The sequence below is a fragment of the Mesitornis unicolor genome, unplaced genomic scaffold, assembly GCF_000695765.1.
Source record: "Mesitornis unicolor isolate BGI_N332 unplaced genomic scaffold, ASM69576v1 scaffold5780, whole genome shotgun sequence".
NCBI lineage: Eukaryota > Metazoa > Chordata > Aves > Mesitornithiformes > Mesitornithidae > Mesitornis > Mesitornis unicolor.
The window spans coordinates 1-20,617 of record NW_010158855.1 but is presented as its reverse complement, the minus strand read 5'-3'; the positions used below and the strand labels follow the sequence as shown (position 1 = coordinate 20,617).

At 49.3% G+C, this 20,617-nt stretch overlaps 2 protein-coding genes across 2 annotated transcripts; one reads left to right on the top strand and one right to left on the bottom strand.

Annotated features, from left to right (window-relative positions):
* Positions 1–2,857: 2,857 nt before the first annotated feature.
* PIP4K2B (phosphatidylinositol-5-phosphate 4-kinase, type II, beta) lies at positions 2,858–13,440 on the top strand. The gene is made up of 9 exons (XM_010184736.1): positions 2,858–2,949; positions 4,253–4,349; positions 8,202–8,354; positions 9,119–9,265; positions 9,611–9,649; positions 10,990–11,103; positions 11,936–12,194; positions 12,588–12,691; positions 13,360–13,440. The coding sequence occupies exons 1-9, from the start codon at positions 2,885–2,887 to the stop codon at positions 13,438–13,440; spliced, it is 1,059 nt and encodes a 352-aa protein (XP_010183038.1). The 5' UTR covers positions 2,858–2,884.
* Positions 13,441–18,567: 5,127 nt separating this feature from the next.
* PSMB3 (proteasome (prosome, macropain) subunit, beta type, 3) lies at positions 18,568–20,611 on the bottom strand. Its single transcript, XM_010184725.1, has 5 exons — positions 20,605–20,611; positions 20,137–20,244; positions 19,587–19,764; positions 19,247–19,341; positions 18,568–18,691 (listed from the first exon to the last, which is right to left on the bottom strand). Exons 2-5 carry the CDS (start codon positions 20,169–20,171, stop codon positions 18,643–18,645), a joined length of 357 nt encoding a protein of 118 aa, XP_010183027.1. The 5' UTR covers positions 20,172–20,244; positions 20,605–20,611; the 3' UTR covers positions 18,568–18,642.
* Positions 20,612–20,617: the final 6 nt, after the last annotated feature.

Here is a 20,617-nt window from a genome sequence, read left to right as displayed (position 1 = left end):
GTGCCAGGCGTTAGTCACGTTGCTCTCGGAGGCTGCTCAGATTCCACGGTGATAAGCGCAGGAGAGGATCCCTATGGAGCGGTGCTGTCCGCTGCTTTCGTTTGGGCAGGGTCTGCTGGTGTTTCACTTGGCTGCAGGACCTGGCCTCGTAACCCCTGGGATGGGGCACTGGGTGCTGAGGGTTTTACTGCGAGGAGGGATGGTTTGGGATGTCTCTTTCCCAAGGCAGAGTGGGAGCTTTTCATTCCTCTCCCTTTGGCATCCTGAGGGAGAGTGTCAAGCACAGGAGTTACTCTGGGAGCACGCATCTCTTGCTTAAAAAACAAATACATTAAAACCAAACCAAGACAAACAGAAAATACCCTAACCAAAAGTACAGTTGCTTTCAGACTGGTGTCAGGAGCAAAAGCCCAGTGGACTTCACTGCCCTGTGCGGTGGAGGGCAGGATGTCAGTGCTGGGATTAGAAATGGCCAGTGCAGCTTTTCAGCAGTGATTCTGGTCCCCAGCACAAACCCCTGCCTTCTCCCTGTCTCCTCCAGAGCCAGAATCCCGAAGCATCCAGAAAGCTCTGCTGTATACAACTGCAAGACGGAAAGGGCTTCCTCAGGGGGGATTTTTTTGGCTGTTGTCAGGCTGTTGTATCTCGAGAAGAGTGGGGGCATCTCTTAAGTGAGGCAAGGTATCCTGGCGCACCATTTCTGCCAGTCAGGAGCCTTGCAACAGGTACAACATTTGCTTTGAGGTTTCTGCTTTGGCAGAAATGAGGCCATCCAGAGACGTCTTGACATCTCACTTTGCTAACGTTCGTGTCTGATTTTCTGGCAGGGAGGAGACAATCTCCAAATCGCTGTTCCCTCTCAGCCGTCAGCACCCTTCCTCCGCTCTGGAACAAGCTGATAATAGCGTGTTTGTGCCGTACCCACTGCTGAGCAAGGAGCTGAGAACAGGCGTGTCGAAGGAGCTGTGCTGTCGGGCTTCCCTCCTGGTAGACAGCAATAATTAGTGGCTGGAGGCAGCGCCTTTCTTGTCACAGAATTGGCTGTTTTCTCTTCCCACCTCTTCACCCTGAGGGGAAATCACTGCTTGGGGCTCTCCGATATGGTTCCCTGCAGTAGCTAGGAGCCAGACCCTTGGATTTGGGAGGTCCCTTCCTCACCCACAGTCCTCTCACCTTTCTTCTCTCATAGCTGCGGCTGGAGGAGCAGCTCAGTGCAGGCTTGAGCCTTAGCTTAAGCCAGGGGGTATCGGCCTCCCTGCTCCGCTGCGATTACAGATGATGGGAGGCGTACGGCATTTATTCCTGCATCCGTGCAGTATTCTCCATACATCCCAAAGCACTTTGTGGGCTTGCTTAATGCTCCTCGGTGCTGCTGTAAAGTAAATATTAGGCAGGGCTTTAAAGAGCACCAGCTCCGCTCTTCGCGGAGCGGTGGCCGGTTTACTTTCCGCTTATCTGTTGTGTGGGATGGCAGTCTCTGAAAATAGTCATCTTTTCTCTTTGCGGCGTGGATGTGTCTTTCTTTCCCGTCTGACGTTTGTTAAATCTGGTCTGGTGTTTTTTTTTTTCATTGGTAATGATGGAGAAAGGATGTGAGAAATATGTACCTCATCAGCGGCTTGCTCATGTAATTAGGCAGCTTCACTGCTCGTCTCCAGAGCTGGGACCTCCGTAGGTGAACCGTGCTACAGATCGCAGTGCAGAGCAGCCCCCTGATGCCTCCTTTCACCTCTGCCTCCTCAGAGGGAATCTGGCAGCAGCTATTTGGGCAGTATCAGGTGTCCTGTGCATGCAAGGAGCAGGGAATCCCAAAACTGGAGTCTGTTTCCTGCCCAAGGGTTTGGTGTCCGGAACAGACCCCAGGGCTGACTCCCAGCCAAACCCCGCTGCTGCCAGCGTGCTCTGCTCTGCTCCAGCGTTACCTGCTTGGCACGGTAATGACAGGAATGGAGTTGTAACAAAACTGCTTCCTGAATCCAGCGTGTTAAGAGCAGCCGAATTAGATGGGACTCGTGTGCTGCCTGTGAAGTCCGTGTGAATGAATGATACTGGGGCTGTCCTCAGACACCGGCTGCCTCTTGACCCGCTCTTGAGCACTGGCACGTCCTTGTCAGTGCAGGGGCCTGTGTGGAGCGGAGCAGCCAGATTAGAGCCCGGAGGTGGATTTATTTTTTGTTTTACTCTTGGTGCTTTCATTGCTGGGTGCTGTAGCAGGAGCCTGTCTGTACAATAGTAGCTGAGCATTCATTCTTCTGCTTCCCTGTATTCCTGTGGCTGCCACACATGACTAAGGAGCAAAAACAATCTAGTGGAGTGACTCATCCCTTCAGAGAAGGTGGGATCAGAGCGACAAGAGACAGCAAAAAACAGCATCCGCAGGGGAGCCGTGCCGTGCTGCACCCCAGCTCCCCAGGGTCTGTTCTGGCTGGCCACGTTGAGGACTTCGGTCATCCGTGGTTTGTAACACAACTAGTTAACCAATTGGCTGATGCAATGTTTCCTAAATAAAGGCAGAGGCGATTTATTTAAGACATAAAATGTGCTGTTTCGTGGTCTGTAGGTTTGTCTCTGTTCTCAGCTGTGTCGTGGTTGATCGGTGGAAGGTGAACAGATGAACGAGCCGAGGCTGGCTGGGGGAGTGCTCACCACATGGCTGTGTGAGATGCCTCTGTGTCTGGTACCCACGGTGTTCTCCAGGTTGCCTCAGCACAGCGAGTTGCTCTGAGAGTCTCTTGGACTGCATTGCATCAAAACCAGTGTCTGGGGTGTTTGGCACCCCCGTAAATCCGTTGACAGGAACTGCAGGGCAGTGGGACTTGGGGTTTGAGTCTCCTTTTCCTTTCTCTTCTAGATCAATGAACTCAGCAATGTTCCCGTCCCTGTCATGTTAATGCCTGATGACTTTAAAGCCTACAGTAAGATTAAGGTGGACAATCATCTATTCAACAAGTAAGTAGGTGCTTCCTAACTTGTTTCTGTAATTAGAGCTCTTTGCTGTGGAGGCCTTTGTTGAAGGCCTTTTGGTTGGTTCCCTGTTGTGATGCCAAAAGGATCTGGACACGTCTGGAGTCTGTTCCCTGCCCAGACCACTCCACAGGACATGGCTGGGGTCAGTCTGTCACTGGGATGCTGTCTTGTGGTGTGGTTTATATCCTTGGAGTGTTGGGAAGTCTGGTAAGGCCAGGCTCAGAAGTGGCTGGGAAGCTGCGTTGTACCCCTGGCCCATGGGATTTGTATGGAGTTACTCCTCCTTTTCCCAAAAAATCGATTTTGGAAGCTCTTTTAAAGCCATGGTTGTGACTGGTGCTCAGAGCTGTGTTCTCTACCTTGGCTCTGTGTGTGTGCAGGGCTGCAGCTCCCTGATTAATGCTTCATTTTCACCACGTTTCACAGGGATCAGCTTTGGCGAGTGGGAGTGTGATTCAAAAGTTTGTCTTCTCTGGCACCTACAATTTGCAGTATCTGCTTTTCCCTCTTCTCCTACAGAGATTTTAGTTTCCCACGTGTTGGTGCACAGGATTCTCATTGAGAATGAGCTGACAAAAATCTCCCCGTGTCCAAGCAGGACCTTCCTCTCTGCTGGGCACAGAAAGAGCTCTGGGAGGGTGCGGATGCAGCATCCCTCAGCGATGGGGAATTTTATCTGTTGCCCCCTGTGCTGTGCGCTGGGGGAGACCCTGTTCCATGCTGGCGAGGCCTGGCAGCAAAGCTGCCTCTGTAATGGTTGAGACTGGTCTGGGCCGTGCCAGACTGGAGCTGATTCACCCCTTGCCTTTGCGTTCTGGGTGAGATGGTTTGTCTGGTGTTGACCTTTCTTTTGATGCACGAGTGATCTGATCTGATCTGAAATCACAGCCCCCCCCGTTTCCTCCAGCTTTTCATCCTGAACAGTGACAGTGTGTTGCAGGGGGCAGCTGTGTTACTGCACGGAACAAAGCAACAAAGGAGGAGGAAAGAGAGAAATGATTCTGTCCAAGTCTGTGCCTGTGACAAGAGAGATTGTTCTGTAGGGGACACATCCTCATCCAGAGAGCCTGTTAGTCCAAAGCTGGATCCTGCAAGCATTTCTGTGAACAGATGACTTTTGTAGGCATCCACAGAAACCAGCTGCCCTAGTGAGGGTAAATACCTGCAGAATAGGGCAGGAGGGGGCTTGGATCTCCTGGGGGTTTAGCAGTGAAGTGGGAGAAGAATTGAGTTTGATTTCACAAGCTGATGGTTGCACAAGAACATCTCTTCTCTTTTGCCCTAGGGAAAACTTGCCAAGTCGTTTTAAATTTAAGGAGTATTGTCCACTGGTGTTCCGAAACCTCCGAGAAAGATTTGGGATTGACGATCAAGACTACCAGGTACCATCTCTTCTCTCCCTGCCCTCCTAACACCTTTCCTTAGGACACAATAATGAAGCTGGCAGAGAAACTACAATTCTTGTATGGTCAGATTTTATATGGGCTTCTAATTACGGTTTGAATGGTTTTAGCATAACCCTGAGGGCTCCCAGCACTGGGGTGGATGTTGCTGTGCCAGGCACCGGGCAATTGCAGTATGCAGAGATGGTCCCCGCTCCAGAGCGCTTGCAGCCTCGGCATAAAAGAAGAGGCAGCAGATGGCTGCAGACAGGCAGGAGGTTGAGGATAACAACGATCTAGTGCCGAACATCTGCAAGGAAAATGAGTCTGTCGTGTTTTTACAGATTCGGGTGCTGCTGTACCCAAGTGCGCGTGCCAAGCGTTGGTGCTGTTAAATTGGGTTTATCGAAGTGGCTGCTGCTCTGGGGCTTGTCCCCTAAGGCCAGAGCCTCAGACGTGCCTCAGAGGGGAGAGATGTTTTCTTGTATTAATGTCGCTGGGCTGAAATCCAGTGAAAGAGATGTCGCAACTCTTGCTGCTACAGCGGGGCCACCCGTCCACACGCAGCTCTCAGTCTTACGCACGCAGGAGCTGTGTAGTAGCAGGCTGCTTCGAGACCTCTTAAATAAGTGAAAAGCCAGCACAGAAGAAGAGGGTGGCTTTGATAGCTGCATGGCCTTTAGCAGGCCGAGTGTGAGGTAATTAAAGCCGGTATCTTTGGCACTCGGCTGCAGTTGATAAAGGCTGGAAGTACGCCAGCGCTGACGGGTCGAGCTCTTCAACTAAAATATTCACTGGGATCTGCCAGCCCGGAGAGCTGATCACGTTAGCGCTGGAGCAGCGAGTGAGTGGTGCGAGCGTCTTGCTCTCTGCCTTTGCTTCACGTGCAAGCCCAGCCATGCTCTCTGCTGCCTGTGTTGTGGGGACAGGAGATGGGAGCGGAGCTCTTCCCGCTGATCCCACCAAACTGCTGCTTTCTGGTAGTGTCTGCCCATGTCCGCATACGTCTGTGTATTCACCTTCCCCATGCGTGTCAGAACTCTCCTTGATTGTATCTCATTTATTGTCTGATCTCTCCCCGTTTCAAGGTTAATGCAGTGAAGAGGTCTGGTTTCTTACTCCAGCCGCATGGCTCGTGCACTGGTGGGACACTGGATCTCCTTGTTCCAGTTTCTAGTCTGACATGGTATGGGGCAAGAAGCAGATGCCATGTAGCACCTGCATCCCATCCTCTGCCCTTGTTCCCAGAGCACAGGGGAAGCCCACAGGTCCCTCTGTGAGGAGGAGTCACCTCTGAGGAGAGCAGGAGCAGTGTTTGGGGCTTTTTTGTGTGGCTGTGTCTCTGTTGCTTCTCTCCTGGCTGCAAGGACCCATCCTGCTCTGCTGTCAGGCCACCGAGGGTGTTTTTGCTCCAAGTGAGACTCGTTTTTTGAGCAGAACTGACAGTTGTCTTCACTCTTCTCCTGCAAGGGGCCGGCCGTCCCCTGGAGGAATGGTAAATGCTGGCTGCTGCCTGTGGCAGCTCTGCTCCAAGTGACTGCCTGTCTGCTTACGGAGACAGAGCTGAGCCCCGCGTTAGGAGGGAGCTGCCACCCGTTGTTCCCGTGCGTGCTCGGTGCCTTGTGATCACCTGCACACGGATCTCTCCCACTTCTGATGGGAGATCTCTCTTATTTTCAGGACACAGCTGCTCGGTCCATGCTTTCCTTGAGCACATGCCTGTGAGGTTGTTAATGTTATTTTTCCTTCCTGCCGTCAGGCCTGTTCTCCAGGCGGTGGTGGCGTTTTGCCGTTGCCTCCTGGTCTGTTGTCAGCAGCCCGTGCCAGGCTGCGTGGCTCTTCAGGAGACCGCTTGGCCACCAACACCCTGCCTTGGGGCTGGCTGTACAGGGAATTACTGTGTGTCCTGGCTTCTCCGTGCCCTTCAACTGCTTGCATGCAGTGAAGTCATTAGTTCCTCATTATTTTTACTCCAAGTCTATCCGTTACAGTGTATTTTAGGGTTTTTTTTATCAATTTCTTTTAAGAAACATGTGACGTAACTTACAAAGAAGCACGTTGGTTCTCAATATCTAGTTTATCATTTATGCTAGTGAAGTCATTAGTTCCTCATTATTTTTACTCCAAGTCTATCCGTTACAGTGTATTTTAGGGTTTTTTTCTCAATTTCTTTTAAGAAATGGTCGGAAACATGTGAAGTAACTTACAAAGCAGCATGTTGGTTCTCAATATCTAGTTTATAATTTATGCTTTACCTGTTGCTGTGAAGGATTACTTCTCCCATCTCTGTGGTGGAGCAGTTTTAGGCTCTTTAAAAGTGCCCAGCTAGAGCAGAAAGCAGAAAACATTCGCTGAGCTAAACTCAGGTGGGTAAAATGCGATGGCTTGAGTGGGAACTGAGCCAGGGTGCTAAATATAACGCTCAATCTGTGGAAGAGGTGGGAGTGACAGGAAGGGAGCGAAGTAAACTGAAGAGCTGTGAGTTTGGTAATGTCCATATGTGGTCACGGTTTCTGCTTCCCATCTCCTCCAGAAGAAAAAGCTCTGTGGTTTGGAGGTGAGGGGTGGTTAAAACACATAGCACAGACTCATTTGCAAATGTCAGCAAGAAGCAAGGAGTTTTTTTGTTTGCCTTAATTTTCCTGACGGTTTCTAAAGCCGTTGGCAGGAGTGGAGTTTTTTCCCCTGCTTCATTAAAGTTTTAAAAGCTTTAAATGCTTCATTCTGAAAGGAAACCTCTCAGCTCCCTTGCAGCGTGACGTGGTAAATCCCTCTTTCGCAGCAGGCTGTGCTTGCCTGTGTCTGCGTCTGCAGAAGAGCAGGCTCCCTCTGCTGTCTGCTCTTCAGAGAGCTGAGGGAAGGAGAGAATGGTGTAATGAGCAGCTAAAAAAATAACACATCACGAAACGCATTGTCCAGCCCTGAAATCCCAAAACACATCTACCTTGAGCTAAAGACCACTACCCAGATGTCAGCACTGCTGCATTTCAGAGCACAACTCCAAGCTCTCCCCATCTGCTTGCACCAGCAGCAAGGAAGCGGGAGTGAGAGCCTGTGCTGGTGCTTGGCAAAATGGCTTCTGAGCAGTCACTGGGGCTGGACCGGTGGAGCTGGGAGGCTGTTGCTGGGACTGGTGACCCTGGGTTGGTCTGGGAGGTGCAAGGAACGGTGAATAGCAGGGGGTGAGGCTCACAGCCGGTCCTGCCTGCGGAGAGGCATCAGAACAGAGCTGCTGGCTCAGGGAATGGCAGGTACCTGCTCTGCAGTTTGCTTGGGATTTTCCAATCGTGCTGCAGGTATGAAACAGAGCTGCAACATTTCGTTGCTAAGGGTGGAGACAGGGATGTAAAGACAGATGCTTCTGGTTGCCGGAAGAACAGCCAAGCTATTTATACTCAAATCCTCTTCGTCCAATTGTAAGAATCGCGGAGGCTGAGGGTGGCTTTTCGTTTCAGGATGACCTGTAAAGAATTCCCAAACCATGAGACTTTGGCCAGTTCAGACTGCCTTTTGGTGCAAAAGAAGGCAGGCCGTTTCATGTGTTTTGTTCTGTTTTTCCTTAAATCTTCACAATATCCTGATAGTTCTTCTATTTCCAGGAGGAAATGCTAAGAAGTCTTGGTCTGTAGATGCTGCCTTCTAATACCTCATTAGTCAAAAACATTTTCGAAAAGGCACGCCAGGTGTTGCAGTAAAACAAGTAAACAGGTAGAAGGCCCAGATGAAAGCTCTAAACTCCATATCCAGACATGGTCACCCACATCTCATCTGCTTTCCAAAACTGCTCCTCTTTCTTCAGGGAGGTGGCAGCTCCTGCCTCTCCTCCCCACTTTTTTCTTCTGGTTCCTGCAGAATTCGGTGACACGAAGCGCCCCGGTGAACAGCGACAGCCAGGGCCGATGCGGGGCCCGGTTCCTCACCACCTACGACAGGAGGTTTGTCATTAAGGCAGTGTCGAGCGAGGATGTAGCGGAGATGCACAACATCTTAAAGAAGTACCATCAGGTACGGTGAGTCTGGAACGCTGGGAGGGGAGGTGGCCAGCACCTTGTGTGGGGGAGCATCTTGTGATTTGCTGGGAAACTGGAGCTTGGATTCACAGTGCGCAACCTGGCAGAGCTTGCAAATAGCTTTTGCAAAGGAAAACAGTGTTCCTTGGCATCTGAGAGCCTGTTATGGCACAGTTTCATGCTTCTTCGCAGTGCTGAGCCCCTTTGCTGCTCACCCTGTTCCTTACATCAATGAGTTATGGATTGTTGGTACCTGAGATGTGTGAGCGTGCCCCTGATTCAGTCCTTTGAATCAGACTTTCCAGAGGGACCAGAGAGAAGCTGGTTACCTGCAGCAGGGAAAGTGGGACAGCTGGAAGTGCTCTACCCTGGTCCACATTGTCTGCCAGTCCCTCTGCTCTTTACTTTGCGAAACACTCACATAACCACAAGAAGTGAAGGTAGCCACTGCCAACAACCGGTTTGCCCTGCTCCGACTGGGTGACAGATGCACACCTAGCTTGTTACAGCAGGCTGGCCACACACACACAGTGGGATGCTTTCTCTCAGCTCAGCACTGGAAGATTCTTAATGCCCCAACTTGCTTTTCTTGAGACGCTATGAGTTATTTGCAAGCCTCCTTTCCTTTCACGTCGGTGTCAGATGGCTGGAACCGGAGGCTTCGCTCTCAGCTTCTTGCTGAGCTTGTGTTCTGTCAGAGGTGGGTTTGGTGTGACAGCGCCATCTTTCTCTGCCCTTCCCTTTCCCGCTTTCCTCCAGTTCATAGTGGAGTGTCATGGGAACACCCTCCTGCCCCAATTCCTTGGCATGTACCGGCTCACCGTGGACGGAGTGGAGACCTACATGGTGGTTACCAGAAACGTATTTAGTCACAGGCTGACTGTGCACCGGAAATACGACCTGAAGGTGAGGGTTTGGAGGGCGGTCATGGAGCTGAGAGCTCCTTTTCCAGTTGGGTGGGAGTTGATCTTTGTACCGGGTACTTGATGAGGTCCTGGGCTTTGTTTTTTGTTCAAGGGATGAGGTTTTGGGGGTTCTGGATGGGGCTTCGCTTCCATTCCCCCATCCCAAGTGGCCTACATTACACCAGGGAGATCTGTAAGTCTGTCACAAGCACGCAGAAGGGCTTGAGCACTCATTTAAAAGATACTTTCATTATTTGTCTCCATAGAGGAACTAAATGGTTTCAAAGAATTCTTTGGGAATACGACACGTAGTGCAGTAATGCTCTTTTTTTTGTTCTTTTATCAGGGTTCAACAGTATCCAGGGAAGCAAGCGATAAAGAGAAGGTATGGACTGTTCCCAACCTGGAGGTTGGAAGCAGATGGGATCCAATTGACTTCCCTTTTCCAAGGGGGTGTTGAGCAGGGGATATTAAATGGCCCTGAGTGATAACCTGTTTCTGTCCCACCTTTCAGGCTGTGCCCAGTAGCTGCTTAGGAAGCCATGGTGCAGATCTGGTGCTGCCCTGCCCTGCTCTGTTATGTTATGTTGACACTACCAGGAGTGGGGGGAACTTCTTGGGGGACAATCCCACAAGTACCAAGACCCACATTAGTGCAATAGTGTCTCTATGGAAGGATTTATCAAAGTGCTCCCTGTGTACCAAACTGAGTCAGGTCAGCAGTCAACTTTTGCAACAGATGCTTTAAAAAACCAGAGCAGCTCCTCTCAGATTTTGGCACATCACAACCCGTTTGTAAGTTTGGTTCCTGGTGCCATTAGGGGGATGTCCGACTCAGAATCCTGCCCCTGCAAAACTGTGATGCTGCCATGAAAAGTCCTGTTGAAATCACAGCAGTAATTCACGGTACTACGTGTTGTGCACATGAGATTTTCAGGTTTGGAACCACAGAGTAAGTCTGCTCCAGCCTGCCCTAAAATTAGATCTCTGGCATGAGCCAAGAAACTCCCATTTATACCAAATGCTCTGGCATCAAGGCACGGCGTCATCGTGCCCAAGGGTCCCTGGCTTGCTGGCTGTTTACTCTCCAGCTTTTTCTGCTTATGCAGTTTGTCTCAAATCATTCATAGTAGATCTATATAAAGCCACCACACGCTCCTGTGTCATTCTAAGAACAAAACAATTTAATTCCCAGTTGCACAGGGGGTTTTATGTTCTTCCATATCCCTGAGAAATCCTCAGGGCCTGCCACAAACAAATTCCTCAAAAAGCAGTGGTTTTCATTTTTTCCTCAAGTCTTTAGGGAGAGAAGCATTATTTTTTTTCCAAGCCCTCACTCCCCCCAATCTGAAGCCAACAAAATGCATTTCTTTTCTATTCTGGGAGCTGGTTGGACCATCGCCGGCTGGAGCCCAGTTGTCAAGCTTTCAGCACATCTTTCCAGCAGTCTTTAAAGTTGAGTTGCTCTCTGTGTCTCCCTTTGGTTTTCCCCTAGGTACAGCTCAGCACGTGGATTCACTGACAAATATTGTGCTCTGCCTGATGCCATTTTTATACTCAGTGGACAGGATTAGCCTCTTCATCTTATAAATAGGCAAAAGATCCTGGTGCAACCCCACACTTGATCAGAGTCTGTGCAATCAATATATTGCTAAAGGCTCAGTGTAGCAGCCCTCTCCCAAGAAGGAGGAGTTTGGAGAATTTGACACCGGCTTTTTGTTGCAGGCCAAGGATCTACCAACGTTCAAGGACAACGACTTCTTGAATGAGGGGCAGAAGCTGCACGTGGGAGAAGAGAGTAAAAAGAACTTCCTTGAAAAGCTGAAGCGGGACGTGGAGGTAGAGTTTCCTGGGGGGCACCTTTTAGTCTTGTCTCCCATAACTGGATCTTCACTTTGGCCTCAGGCTCAAGGGTTGCAGCAGTGGCTGAAAATCGAGTCATTCCTGGATCAGTCAAGCAATTACAGTCAGTAATTGCAGTGGCCATGTAAGCTTTGTGTGTAGATTCTCTGGAGTCTAATAAAGGGTTTAGCTCTCACTACAGCCCTTTCTGTTCAGGGAAATGCTGGCAGAGTAGGACTGAGGATTTCTGATCCTGCACGGATGCTGCTGTTCTAACTCACAGAATCACATGCACACAGAATCGCTCGGTTGGAAAAGCCCTCTGAGATCATCACGTCCAACCGTTCCTGTCTACCCCCTAAACCATATCCCTAAGTACCTCGTCTACCCGCTCTTTAAACACATCCAGGGATGGTGACTCCACCACCTCCCTGGGCAGCCTGTTCCAGCTTCTGACGACCCTCTCAGTAAAGAACTTCCTCCTTATCTCTAACCTGAACCTCCCTTGGCACAGCTTGGTGCCGTTTCCCCTTGTTCTATCCCCCATCACCTGGGAGAAGAGACCAGCACCCACCTCTCTACACCCTCCCTTGAGGCAGTTGTAGGTGGTGATGAGGTCTCCCCTCAGCCTTCTCTTCTCCAGGCTAAACAACCCCGGTTCCCTCAGCCGCTCCTCATCAGGCTTGTTCTCCAGAGCCCTCCCCATCCTTGTGGCTCTTCTCTGAACACGCTCCAGAATCTCAACATCCTTCTTCTAGTGAGGGGCCCAGAACTGAACACAGCACTCGAGGTGCGGCCTCACCAGTGCCAACTCATCTCTTTCTCTCAGTTTTTAGCTCAGCTGAAGATCATGGACTACAGCTTGCTGGTGGGGATCCACGATGTTGACCGAGCAGAGCAGGAAGAGATGGAAGTGGAGGATCGGGCAGAGGATGAGGAGTGCGAGAACGATGGTCTCGGAGGCAACCCCATTTCCTCCTACGGCACACCCCCGGACAGCCCTGGCAATCTCCTCAACTACCCTCGCTTCTTTGGGCCTGGAGAGTTCGATCCTTCTGTCGATGTCTACGCCATGAAAAGCCACGAAAGTGAGTCTTGGGGAATATTGCCCTGAAGGAAGGTGTGGAGGGCAGAGGAGGTGTCCTGTGGTCCGGCTGGGCTAAATGGAGTCGGAAGGACTGTGCACAGACAGAAAGAGACCCTGCTTTGTCTGTTCTTTGCTGTATAGTCTGTTGCTGTGGATGGTGTGAGTTGGAGTGAGTAGAAGTGATGCTTGGAGAGTAGTGGCATGTTCAGAGAGCATGCGGGCCTCTGGTGGGCTGTTTCCAGTTGTTCTTCTCTGCCCTTTTGCAGCCTCCAGGTGCCTTGCTTTATCTGCTACTTGCATCAAACCAGATCTGCTGTGTATTTCTTGTGGAGGGGGTTGCAGCTGGGCTTTGCTCACAGCTCAGGGTGTGCTAGCGACTCTCTTGCCTTGCTAGGTGCCCCCAAGAAGGAAGTGTACTTCATGGCCATTATAGACATTCTTACGCCATATGATGCGAAGAAGAAAGCTGCACATGCTGCCAAAACAGTGAAACATGGGGTAAGCAGCCTGCCACTGCAGGGAGGATGGGCTTTGGGGCTTCTGCTTCGCCTGCATGCCTCTGTGTGTGTGTGATGTCTCCTGACACTGATTTTTCTACCAGTGTGGAAATTCTCCAGTGATCCTGTGCCCAAGAACAGCTCTTCCCTCACCTGCTGTCTCCTCAGGCTGTCTTGGAAAGGCTTTCCCTCTGGTTGGTCGGAGGTGACTTGCATTTACGTCCCAGTTTGGTTGTCATGGTGCAGCACCAGCAGCCTCACAGAGCATTTGCTGCAGGGGGATGTACTACCCTGCCCCCTTCCTGGGGTCAGTCCTGTCCCCTGACAGCAATCCTGAACTGCCCAAGAAGGCCTGAAAAAAGCCCATATTAGTGGGACACAAGAGTTTTTCATGCTCCTTCCAAATCTCCTCTAAACTATGAGGGAACAAATCCAGTGCTTTGACTCTGTGGTCTGCAGAAGATCCAGCTGGAGCTAAAATCAGTTTCCTTGGGGATCTTTCTAGACCTTTCTGGATGTTGTTTTCTCCTAGAACTTGCGAGTTGTTGGGGTCTTTCCTGGCAGAGAGGCTGTGCTCCCTGCTGTCCTCCCTCCTCCACCCTTCGTGGTGGTTTGGGGTCTGCCCTCCAAGGAGGGTGTTGTGACTTGTGTCTCCTCTCTGCCTTGCAGGCTGGGGCAGAGATCTCCACCGTGAACCCAGAGCAGTACTCTAAACGCTTCAATGAATTTATCTCCAATATCCTGACATAGTCGTCTTCAGCCTTCAGCGAGAAATGAAGAGAAGAGGGGGCTACTTCCAAGCAGAGAATGCAGCCTGTGACACTAAAACAGACACTGTAGCAGCATGTGGGGTGTGCATGTGTGTGTGAGCGTGTGTGTGTGTGTGTGCGCAAGAGCGAGTGCGTGGCACTGTGTGACTTAAGAGAAAACTAATTCTAGGTGCACCCTCCAACAGTCCACTTGACCCAGGTGGAAAAGTGGGTTTTTATGTTACAGAAGTGCCCAGACATAAATTTGAGGGCTTTTTAAGACAAAAAAGTGCATTGTTTCAGCACTGCTCTTTCTAATGACATTTTTCTCCTTTCTGGTCAAGAGAATCCCATAGGGATATGAAATGTGGCACTGTATAACAGGGGTTGCTCTAGATCACGTTCAGTGGGAGCGAAGCAGTGCCTGACTCCGCAAACTACTACTATTTTGGGTTTTTTTGTTATTGGACTGTCTTTACCGTAAAGACGTACAAGCCCTTTTGTTTCCCTCTTGGTAGGAATTGGAAGGAAAATAGCTCACCATTTCAAGGACGGCAAATGTTAACTCTGATAAGGAGGAGTCGCTGAACTTTAGGTAAATTCAGACTGGGACACTTTATATTTTTTGGTTAATTTAAGCAACAAACAACTTCTTTTGTAACTGCACTTGATTTACAAGAAAGACGAGGGAAATGAACATCTACCAAAGATGATCGCTTAATAAGGTGTAACTCCTAGAGCCTAAAAAAAAGCCAGTGTGAGAAATAGTAGAGGCATTGAACAACCTCAGATAATAATGTGCTCGGACCCGTTGTGCTTTCAATTGGCCCAGCTATGAAGATTTCATAGAAGAAAAGAAGAAAAAAATTGGGGAAAAAAAAGCATTTTGTACCTGTAGATACGAGATAGCATTTGATTGTCTGGAGCGTTTCCCTGTCGCACCTCAGTCACGAATTGCCGTGTCTCTTAAGATTACAGCTTCCCGTCGCGGTTCTGCCAGTGTTAATCTAGCTAATGTTCAGTCTTCCTTACTTGCCCGATCTGCAACAGGTACTTGAATTTGGTTAGTCGGTTGGTTTTTGAAGTGGCAATGTGACTTGCACACGAAGGAGTTGGACTCGCTACCAGTGGGGAGTGCTGGGAGCTGTGGCTGGAGCAAGCTGCGCAGCTCACGAGGACTCGGGACTTGAGCTGGGATCGGGTTTTACTCTTCTCTGCTCCAAACCCCTCTCTAGAGCGACAGCCAAGGAGTGGAAATGTTTGAACACTTGCGCCAGATTATTTCCCCCCCTAAGGAATTGGAACTGATTTGCGTGACTGAATAACGTCCTGTTTTGTCTCCAGAACGCTTGTAATATTTTTCACAGCCAAGCTTGTCAGGCTTGCTTTGGGTTTCGTTCGCTCTGCTGCACAACAGTTACAGACCTTTTGGTTCTTTTCTTGAATTCTCTTTTACTTTTGAAGCAGGATTTAGCGTTTTGAACAAACCTCTTGCGGTTGAAACATGTCGCTTATCTGCCTTGAAACTGTTTTCACATATGCCTTTGTTTCGGGAATAAGCTGTTTCGAATGTCTGTCCTGTGCTGTAACGCGTGCTACAGTTTGCTGTGTGGAATTTGGTCCTTTTGAGAGATAACTGGTGCTCATCACATCCTGGTAATTTCCCTAGACTAACGCTAGCTCTGGTCTGGATTCTGAGTGTGGGCCTGGGGTTTTTTTAATGTTCGTACCCGCGTTCGTGACGTGAATCCCACAGGTCTCAACTTCGGAGGGGACAAAAAGGGGGATGAAGTTTCAGCCCGTGAGAGTGCACTGTAAATAGAGTCTTTACAACACCGAGTCGGTATTAGGGCTCATAACGGGATACGAATCTTTGTATTAACTCGTGGGTCATTCCCTTTGACGTGGGACAAATTTCTTCTGCCGCTGTAGTCCAGTCCCTGCTGTGAGCGCTGTGGGGGCGATCACACCGCTGTCCGGGAGGCCGAGGTCTCGTGTCTTAAGGTGTGTAGCTGGAAAAGCCACAAAACAAATGCAGCTACGAGAATACTTTAAAAAAGGGAGGATGTGGAGGGTATCATCAGCTTCGTTCTGTGGGCATTGTGTTGGTTGCTTTTCTCTTAAACAGTAAGCACTTCAGTTTGCTTTCAATTGGAAATTAAATCCCGATCGCTTTTTGTTCTTGACAGTTTTAAAAACCTGCATTGAATCTGCAACTTTGGCCTGGTAAGTTTGCCATTCTCCTTTTGGGAAACTCGCTTGTACCCTTTGAACTGTTTCTCTTTGATTTGTGTAGTTAAAAAAAAAAAAGATGAGAAAAAGGGAGGAGAAAGAGAGAAGGAAATTGGCGAACTGCAGCCATCCTGCGATGAGACACTACAAACCAACCCAAAGACAGAGGAATGAAGCTTGCGTAGCTCGGAGCAAGTCTCATTCGCTGAGCTTCGTAAGCAGGAGTGAAATTAAAACGCAGTTATGGTTCCTGCAGCAATCTGTACAGAATTCATGATCCTAAGGGCTTAAGAGCAGTTTAACTCTATTTTCTTATTCCACTCCAAACCAAGTCCTGCTTGAATTCAGCCGGCTGTCTCTGGCTCAAGTGATCCGAAAGGCCCCGTCAACTCTGTTCACTTTAGCACTTCCCCAATTCTGCCACTTCTGTCAAGTTGCCATATTGTGTGTATTAAAGTAACTAAATGCAATTTTCTCACTTAAGGATGTATTACCCAGGTATGTAACTTCGTTTAACATAAGCATTTTGTATATTGTTTACATTTTGAGAGGTAGCATTACGTTAAAAATGCTAATTTTTGTTTCTAGACAGTATTTTTCTTACCAGAATAAGAAGTGAAGCTGCAAATATTTGATTTGTTTTTAAAAGGGACTTTTTCTTTTGGTTTTGTTGTCGTTTTGTTTTGGTTTTGGTTTTTTGTTTTGTTTTTATTTTTAATCTCGTTTTAGGTCACTTTTTTTTTTAACTCGAAGTATTTAAAAAGAAAAACCCAGCCCTTTTCAATTCTGGTTTTACAACTGCTTGTGCTAGTTTGTTGTCTGTTTCTGGTGTGAATTTAGTTCTAGTTTGCTGAATGTAGATATCTTTCTGTCTGTAGCATGTACCCTGCGCAACACTTTACACTGAAGTGCATTTGACTGAAAACCACCCTCGGCTGAAGAGTTGCAGTAGGTGAGCAAATCGCTCACATCCTGGCTAGGGCGCAGGCTTTTTCACGAAATTGCAGTGCAATTCTTGGGTCAGACAGTTTCAAAAAGGAAAAAAAACCTGAAAATGTGCAGTATCTCCAGTGCCCAGAGGCAGGGTGAGTTTGTGAGAAGCGAGTCTTGCCTGTACTGAGGGTGTCTCTTTCTGAACATGGGCCTGATGTGTCCAAATGTAAGAACTAAAACCATCTTTGACCCTAGAACTTACATCTCCCCCGTTGAGACAGCTCCTGGGTAAGAGTGGGAGAGGGAAGGCAGGGCGCGGAGTCGCAGTTCGGGTGCTGCTCTGCTCCAGTAGTGCAATAAAAACCACTTGAGAATGTGCTGGGTCACCCTTGGCCAGACCCTACGTGTTCTGGAGGCAGCACCCGCCCTTGGTGCCAGCACTGGGGCAGGGCCTGGTGTTTGCTGTGTGTGAGGATGTCGGCAGGAGGTCACTTCTCGCAGCGAAGAGCAGTGGGGTCCTTCCCTCTGCTCTGGTGCACGCCTCCAATTGACCTGGTTTTAATTAGAAAAGCTGCGATTGTGAAATTCATCACAGGGAGAACTTCTGGGGTAGTGGGTGACTCCAGATTCCCTGTACACCCCCATCGCGACTCCTGGTGTTGAACTGGATTATCATAACCAGCAAGAACACTCGAACACTCGAGTCGTATTTCCGTTTTTGGGAGGAAACGCCTGCTTTCCCCTCCAGAGCGCTGGACGCTGCCTTCAGTGGGGACATCAGCTGGGGACTCTCCTTTTAGCCCAGGAAAGGGACAGGGCGAGGTTGTGTGGTGGTCACGGGCCGTGTTGGTGGGGTTGTGTGGTGGTCACGGGCCGTGTTGGTGGGGTTGTGTCGTACCCCTGATGCACGGATGCCTCCCAGTCCTGTGACAACTACGCAGTGTTTTAGGGATGCCTCCCTCCAGGCTGCACAAAGCTGTTAACCCCGAGGTGGTACAAACCTTTCAGAAGTCAGTGTGCACGTCCTAAACTTGGTTTGCAACACTGCGTAACTGAGCCGAGCCAGATCGGCCTTAAAATAGCTCCAAAAACACAACAGCTCTCCTCTCCCCGTCTATGTCTTAATGCCCCGTTTCAGGTTCGCCTGTCAACTCCCCCTACTTCTGCAGAGCCATTCTCCAGTACCCGCATCAGCCACTGCTGATTTCCCCCTGCTCTTTGAGATGAGGATCTTGTGTAATAGCGATGGCAAAGCTCGGGGAACCAACCGGCCATCGGTTTTGGTGGGCTGGGTTTGCACCGCCCGGCAGTCGCGCTGGTCTTTGTGAAATGCAGCCGTATTACACACAGGTGCCAGGGGTGGGCAGGGTTCATCAGTGCGACTGAAAAAAATGTGAATAAATTAAGTTTAATCTAAAACAAAACAAAACAAAAAAAAAGCATTCTAGGTTTTTTCACTGCTGTTTTTTAAATAGGAATTTGAAGTCCTCTGTGCTTGTCTGTTTGCTAGGAGCAGTTTGAGACACTGTTACTGTTTTGAAATGCATGCATGTTACAAGATGAGTCTCCAACCAGAGAAAAATAAAATTAAAACTTTGTGTACGTCTGTTCCTTACTGCTGTCCTCTTTCAAGTGCTCTCTTGATCAACTCTATGAGGTATGTGGCCGTTCAAGTCCTACATTAAACCATAACTGGAAATGTCTTTTTATACGTGCCTGTAAAATGGGGGGGGTTAAGTAAAACCTGATTTTACCAAGTCCTGGATACGAGAACAAATTGGATTGGGCTCCCTGGGGTGCGGCTGAAGCTCAGTCACTCACACGTGGGTGTATCGAGGGAGATTAGCATGGGTGGCTCAGAGAAAGGTAAGCTCTGCTACTGTGTAAAACCCAAGCTCCTTCTGATAGCTTTAGAGATGAGAACTTAATCCCAGTGTTCAGACCCCAAGAAAGAAAAGGAAAGTTCACTACAACAGAGTTTTATTTAAAAAAGTTCCAAGCAGGCTGGGATGTGAAACACATGGGCAGACGTGCTGGGCTAGTCCATGCGGGCTTTCAGGGTCCTGGTGGTGATCTTGTCCTTTTCGCTAGAGGAGGAAAGAGAGAAGACTCTTAATAAACCCACATTTAATACCTCCATATGGATTGTCCCTTCATTAGGAAGCTGCAGTGTGCACAGGTGCTTTGCTAGTGCAGCCAGGGTCATCTGAACTGCTGCTTCACACCAGGGGAGCTCCAGTAGGACCAGTAAGCAGCAGTGGCTGAGATACTGCAAGGAAATGGCACCACGAGAAAAATAAGCTGCTTCAGAAGGTGGCCTGACTGCAGTCTGCACCCAGCTGTGGCACAGAGCATCCTACCCCTACGTGAGGAGTCTCACTTCTAAACACCGATGGGAATGCAGGTAGGAAATCCCTGTGCAGCGAGAGTAACACAAGGATTCATTTACCACGGCTCCTGCAGTTCTAGCAACAGCCACAAACTGCAACAGAGAGCAGCCACAAGCAATAGAACACTTAGACAAAACTGCTACAGGTGCTGCTGGAAGGGAGCAGGCCGAGGGATACCCTGGAAGCCAGTGTCTTGGCTGCCTTTGACACAGCTTGTTAAACTGTTCCGCAGGGGAGGAGAGCAGCACTTACATGATGTGTACTACCACGCCCATTCCAGATATGGCATCTCTGTCCACTGCGTTCAACATGGCCTGCGAGATTGTTTCGAAGAGGTGATCGGGTTCCTGAGGAACAGAAGCTGTTTCAGTTGGTGTAAAAACTGAACGCTGAGCACTCAGATTTTGTTCAAACCCCAAAGTATCATCCAAGGGGCTGCAAGATTTTTTCCTGCAGGCTGCTATCAGTTACAGCCTTTTTGGGAAGTACCAAAGGACAGAGCTGCTCATCCAGCCCACGTATCTCAGGTTCCTCAGGTAACAGCAGGAGGCTGAATGCAAACACGAGAGCTGAGCCTGGCCACCTCACTCACCATGTCGGGCTCCCAGAGGGACTCGCACATGCCGTACATCTGCTCGGAGCAGGTGCCGCTGACCACAAAGTCATCGGTGATCATCGGGCAGCCGATCAGGTCTAGAGAGCAGATGAAAGGTTCGTGTGTTATGGGGTCCAGCCCGGCAATGACTGGTTCTGTGTAGTAAGGTCCAAACCTGTGAAGAACAACACAGCATAGAGCAGACTGAGCACCCTGATGCAGCTCCACATCCCGTGTAAAGATCCATACAAGGAAAACATCCCATAGAAGGCAGGAGACCTTTCAGGTCCACCTAGAAGCACCCTGCAATGGTTTTAGTATGGCAAACAGAACAGACTTGGGCTGCTACAGGATTATTTTAACAATACTCAGTATTATTTTGCCAAGAAAGTTGAAGATAATGTTGTCCCTAGATTAAAGCCTCCTCTTGCCATACCAGTCTGCACTGGAGCCCTCCTCAACCTCCCAGCTCTCTAGAGCCAGACCAGCTCCAGCCACCACAGCCTTCACTGACACGTAAACAGCAACTCCGTTGTCTGACAGTTACCGTCTCTCGTAGAGCAGATTGGAAACCATGCTCATAAAAGTCTGAGGTTTGATCTGCCTGCCTTCCTTCAGCTCGTAGAGGTTCAGCCTGAACTTCAGTCTCTGGGCACTGCAACAGAGGGGAATTAGCATTAAAGCAGAAGCAGGTTCCTTTTCCTTTCAACTTCATCCAGACCTGAACTGTTCTACTGGACAGACAGGCACCAGCTCCTAACACGTGCCTGATGCTGGTAGATATTCCAGATGCAGCTCCTTTTATACCCCAAGTTACATCTTGGTAGTGAGGCAACCTTAAATCACATGCAGTTTTATTTTAAAAACTCCCAGTGAAGGGAAACCAAGAAAAGGAGGGCTGGCACCCAGCTATTATGAATAAGCTAAGATGCTAATACTCAGCCCCTTAGTATTTATTGTAAATATGCCTCTCCCAGGCTGAGTATGAGGACATGCGGCTGAGAGTCTCACTTACACCGTCTGCACGT

Coding starts and splice junctions, on each gene's coding strand:
- PSMB3 (XM_010184725.1), bottom strand. CDS start 20,171: ATGAGCATGGTTTCCAATCTGCTCTACGAGAGACG. Junction 19,765..20,136: donor AATCTGCTCTACGAGAGACG/GTAACTGTCAGA, acceptor TGTTCTTCACAG/GTTTGGACCTTACTACACAG. Junction 18,692..19,246: donor GGCGTGGTAGTACACATCAT/GTAAGTGCTGCT, acceptor TTCCTCCTCTAG/CGAAAAGGACAAGATCACCA.
- PIP4K2B (XM_010184736.1), top strand. CDS start 2,885: ATGTTAATGCCTGATGACTTTAAAGCCTACAGTAAGATTAAGGTGGAC. Junction 11,104..11,935: donor AGCTGAAGCGGGACGTGGAG/GTAGAGTTTCCT, acceptor TCTTTCTCTCAG/TTTTTAGCTCAGCTGAAGAT. Junction 12,195..12,587: donor CGCCATGAAAAGCCACGAAA/GTGAGTCTTGGG, acceptor TTGCCTTGCTAG/GTGCCCCCAAGAAGGAAGTG.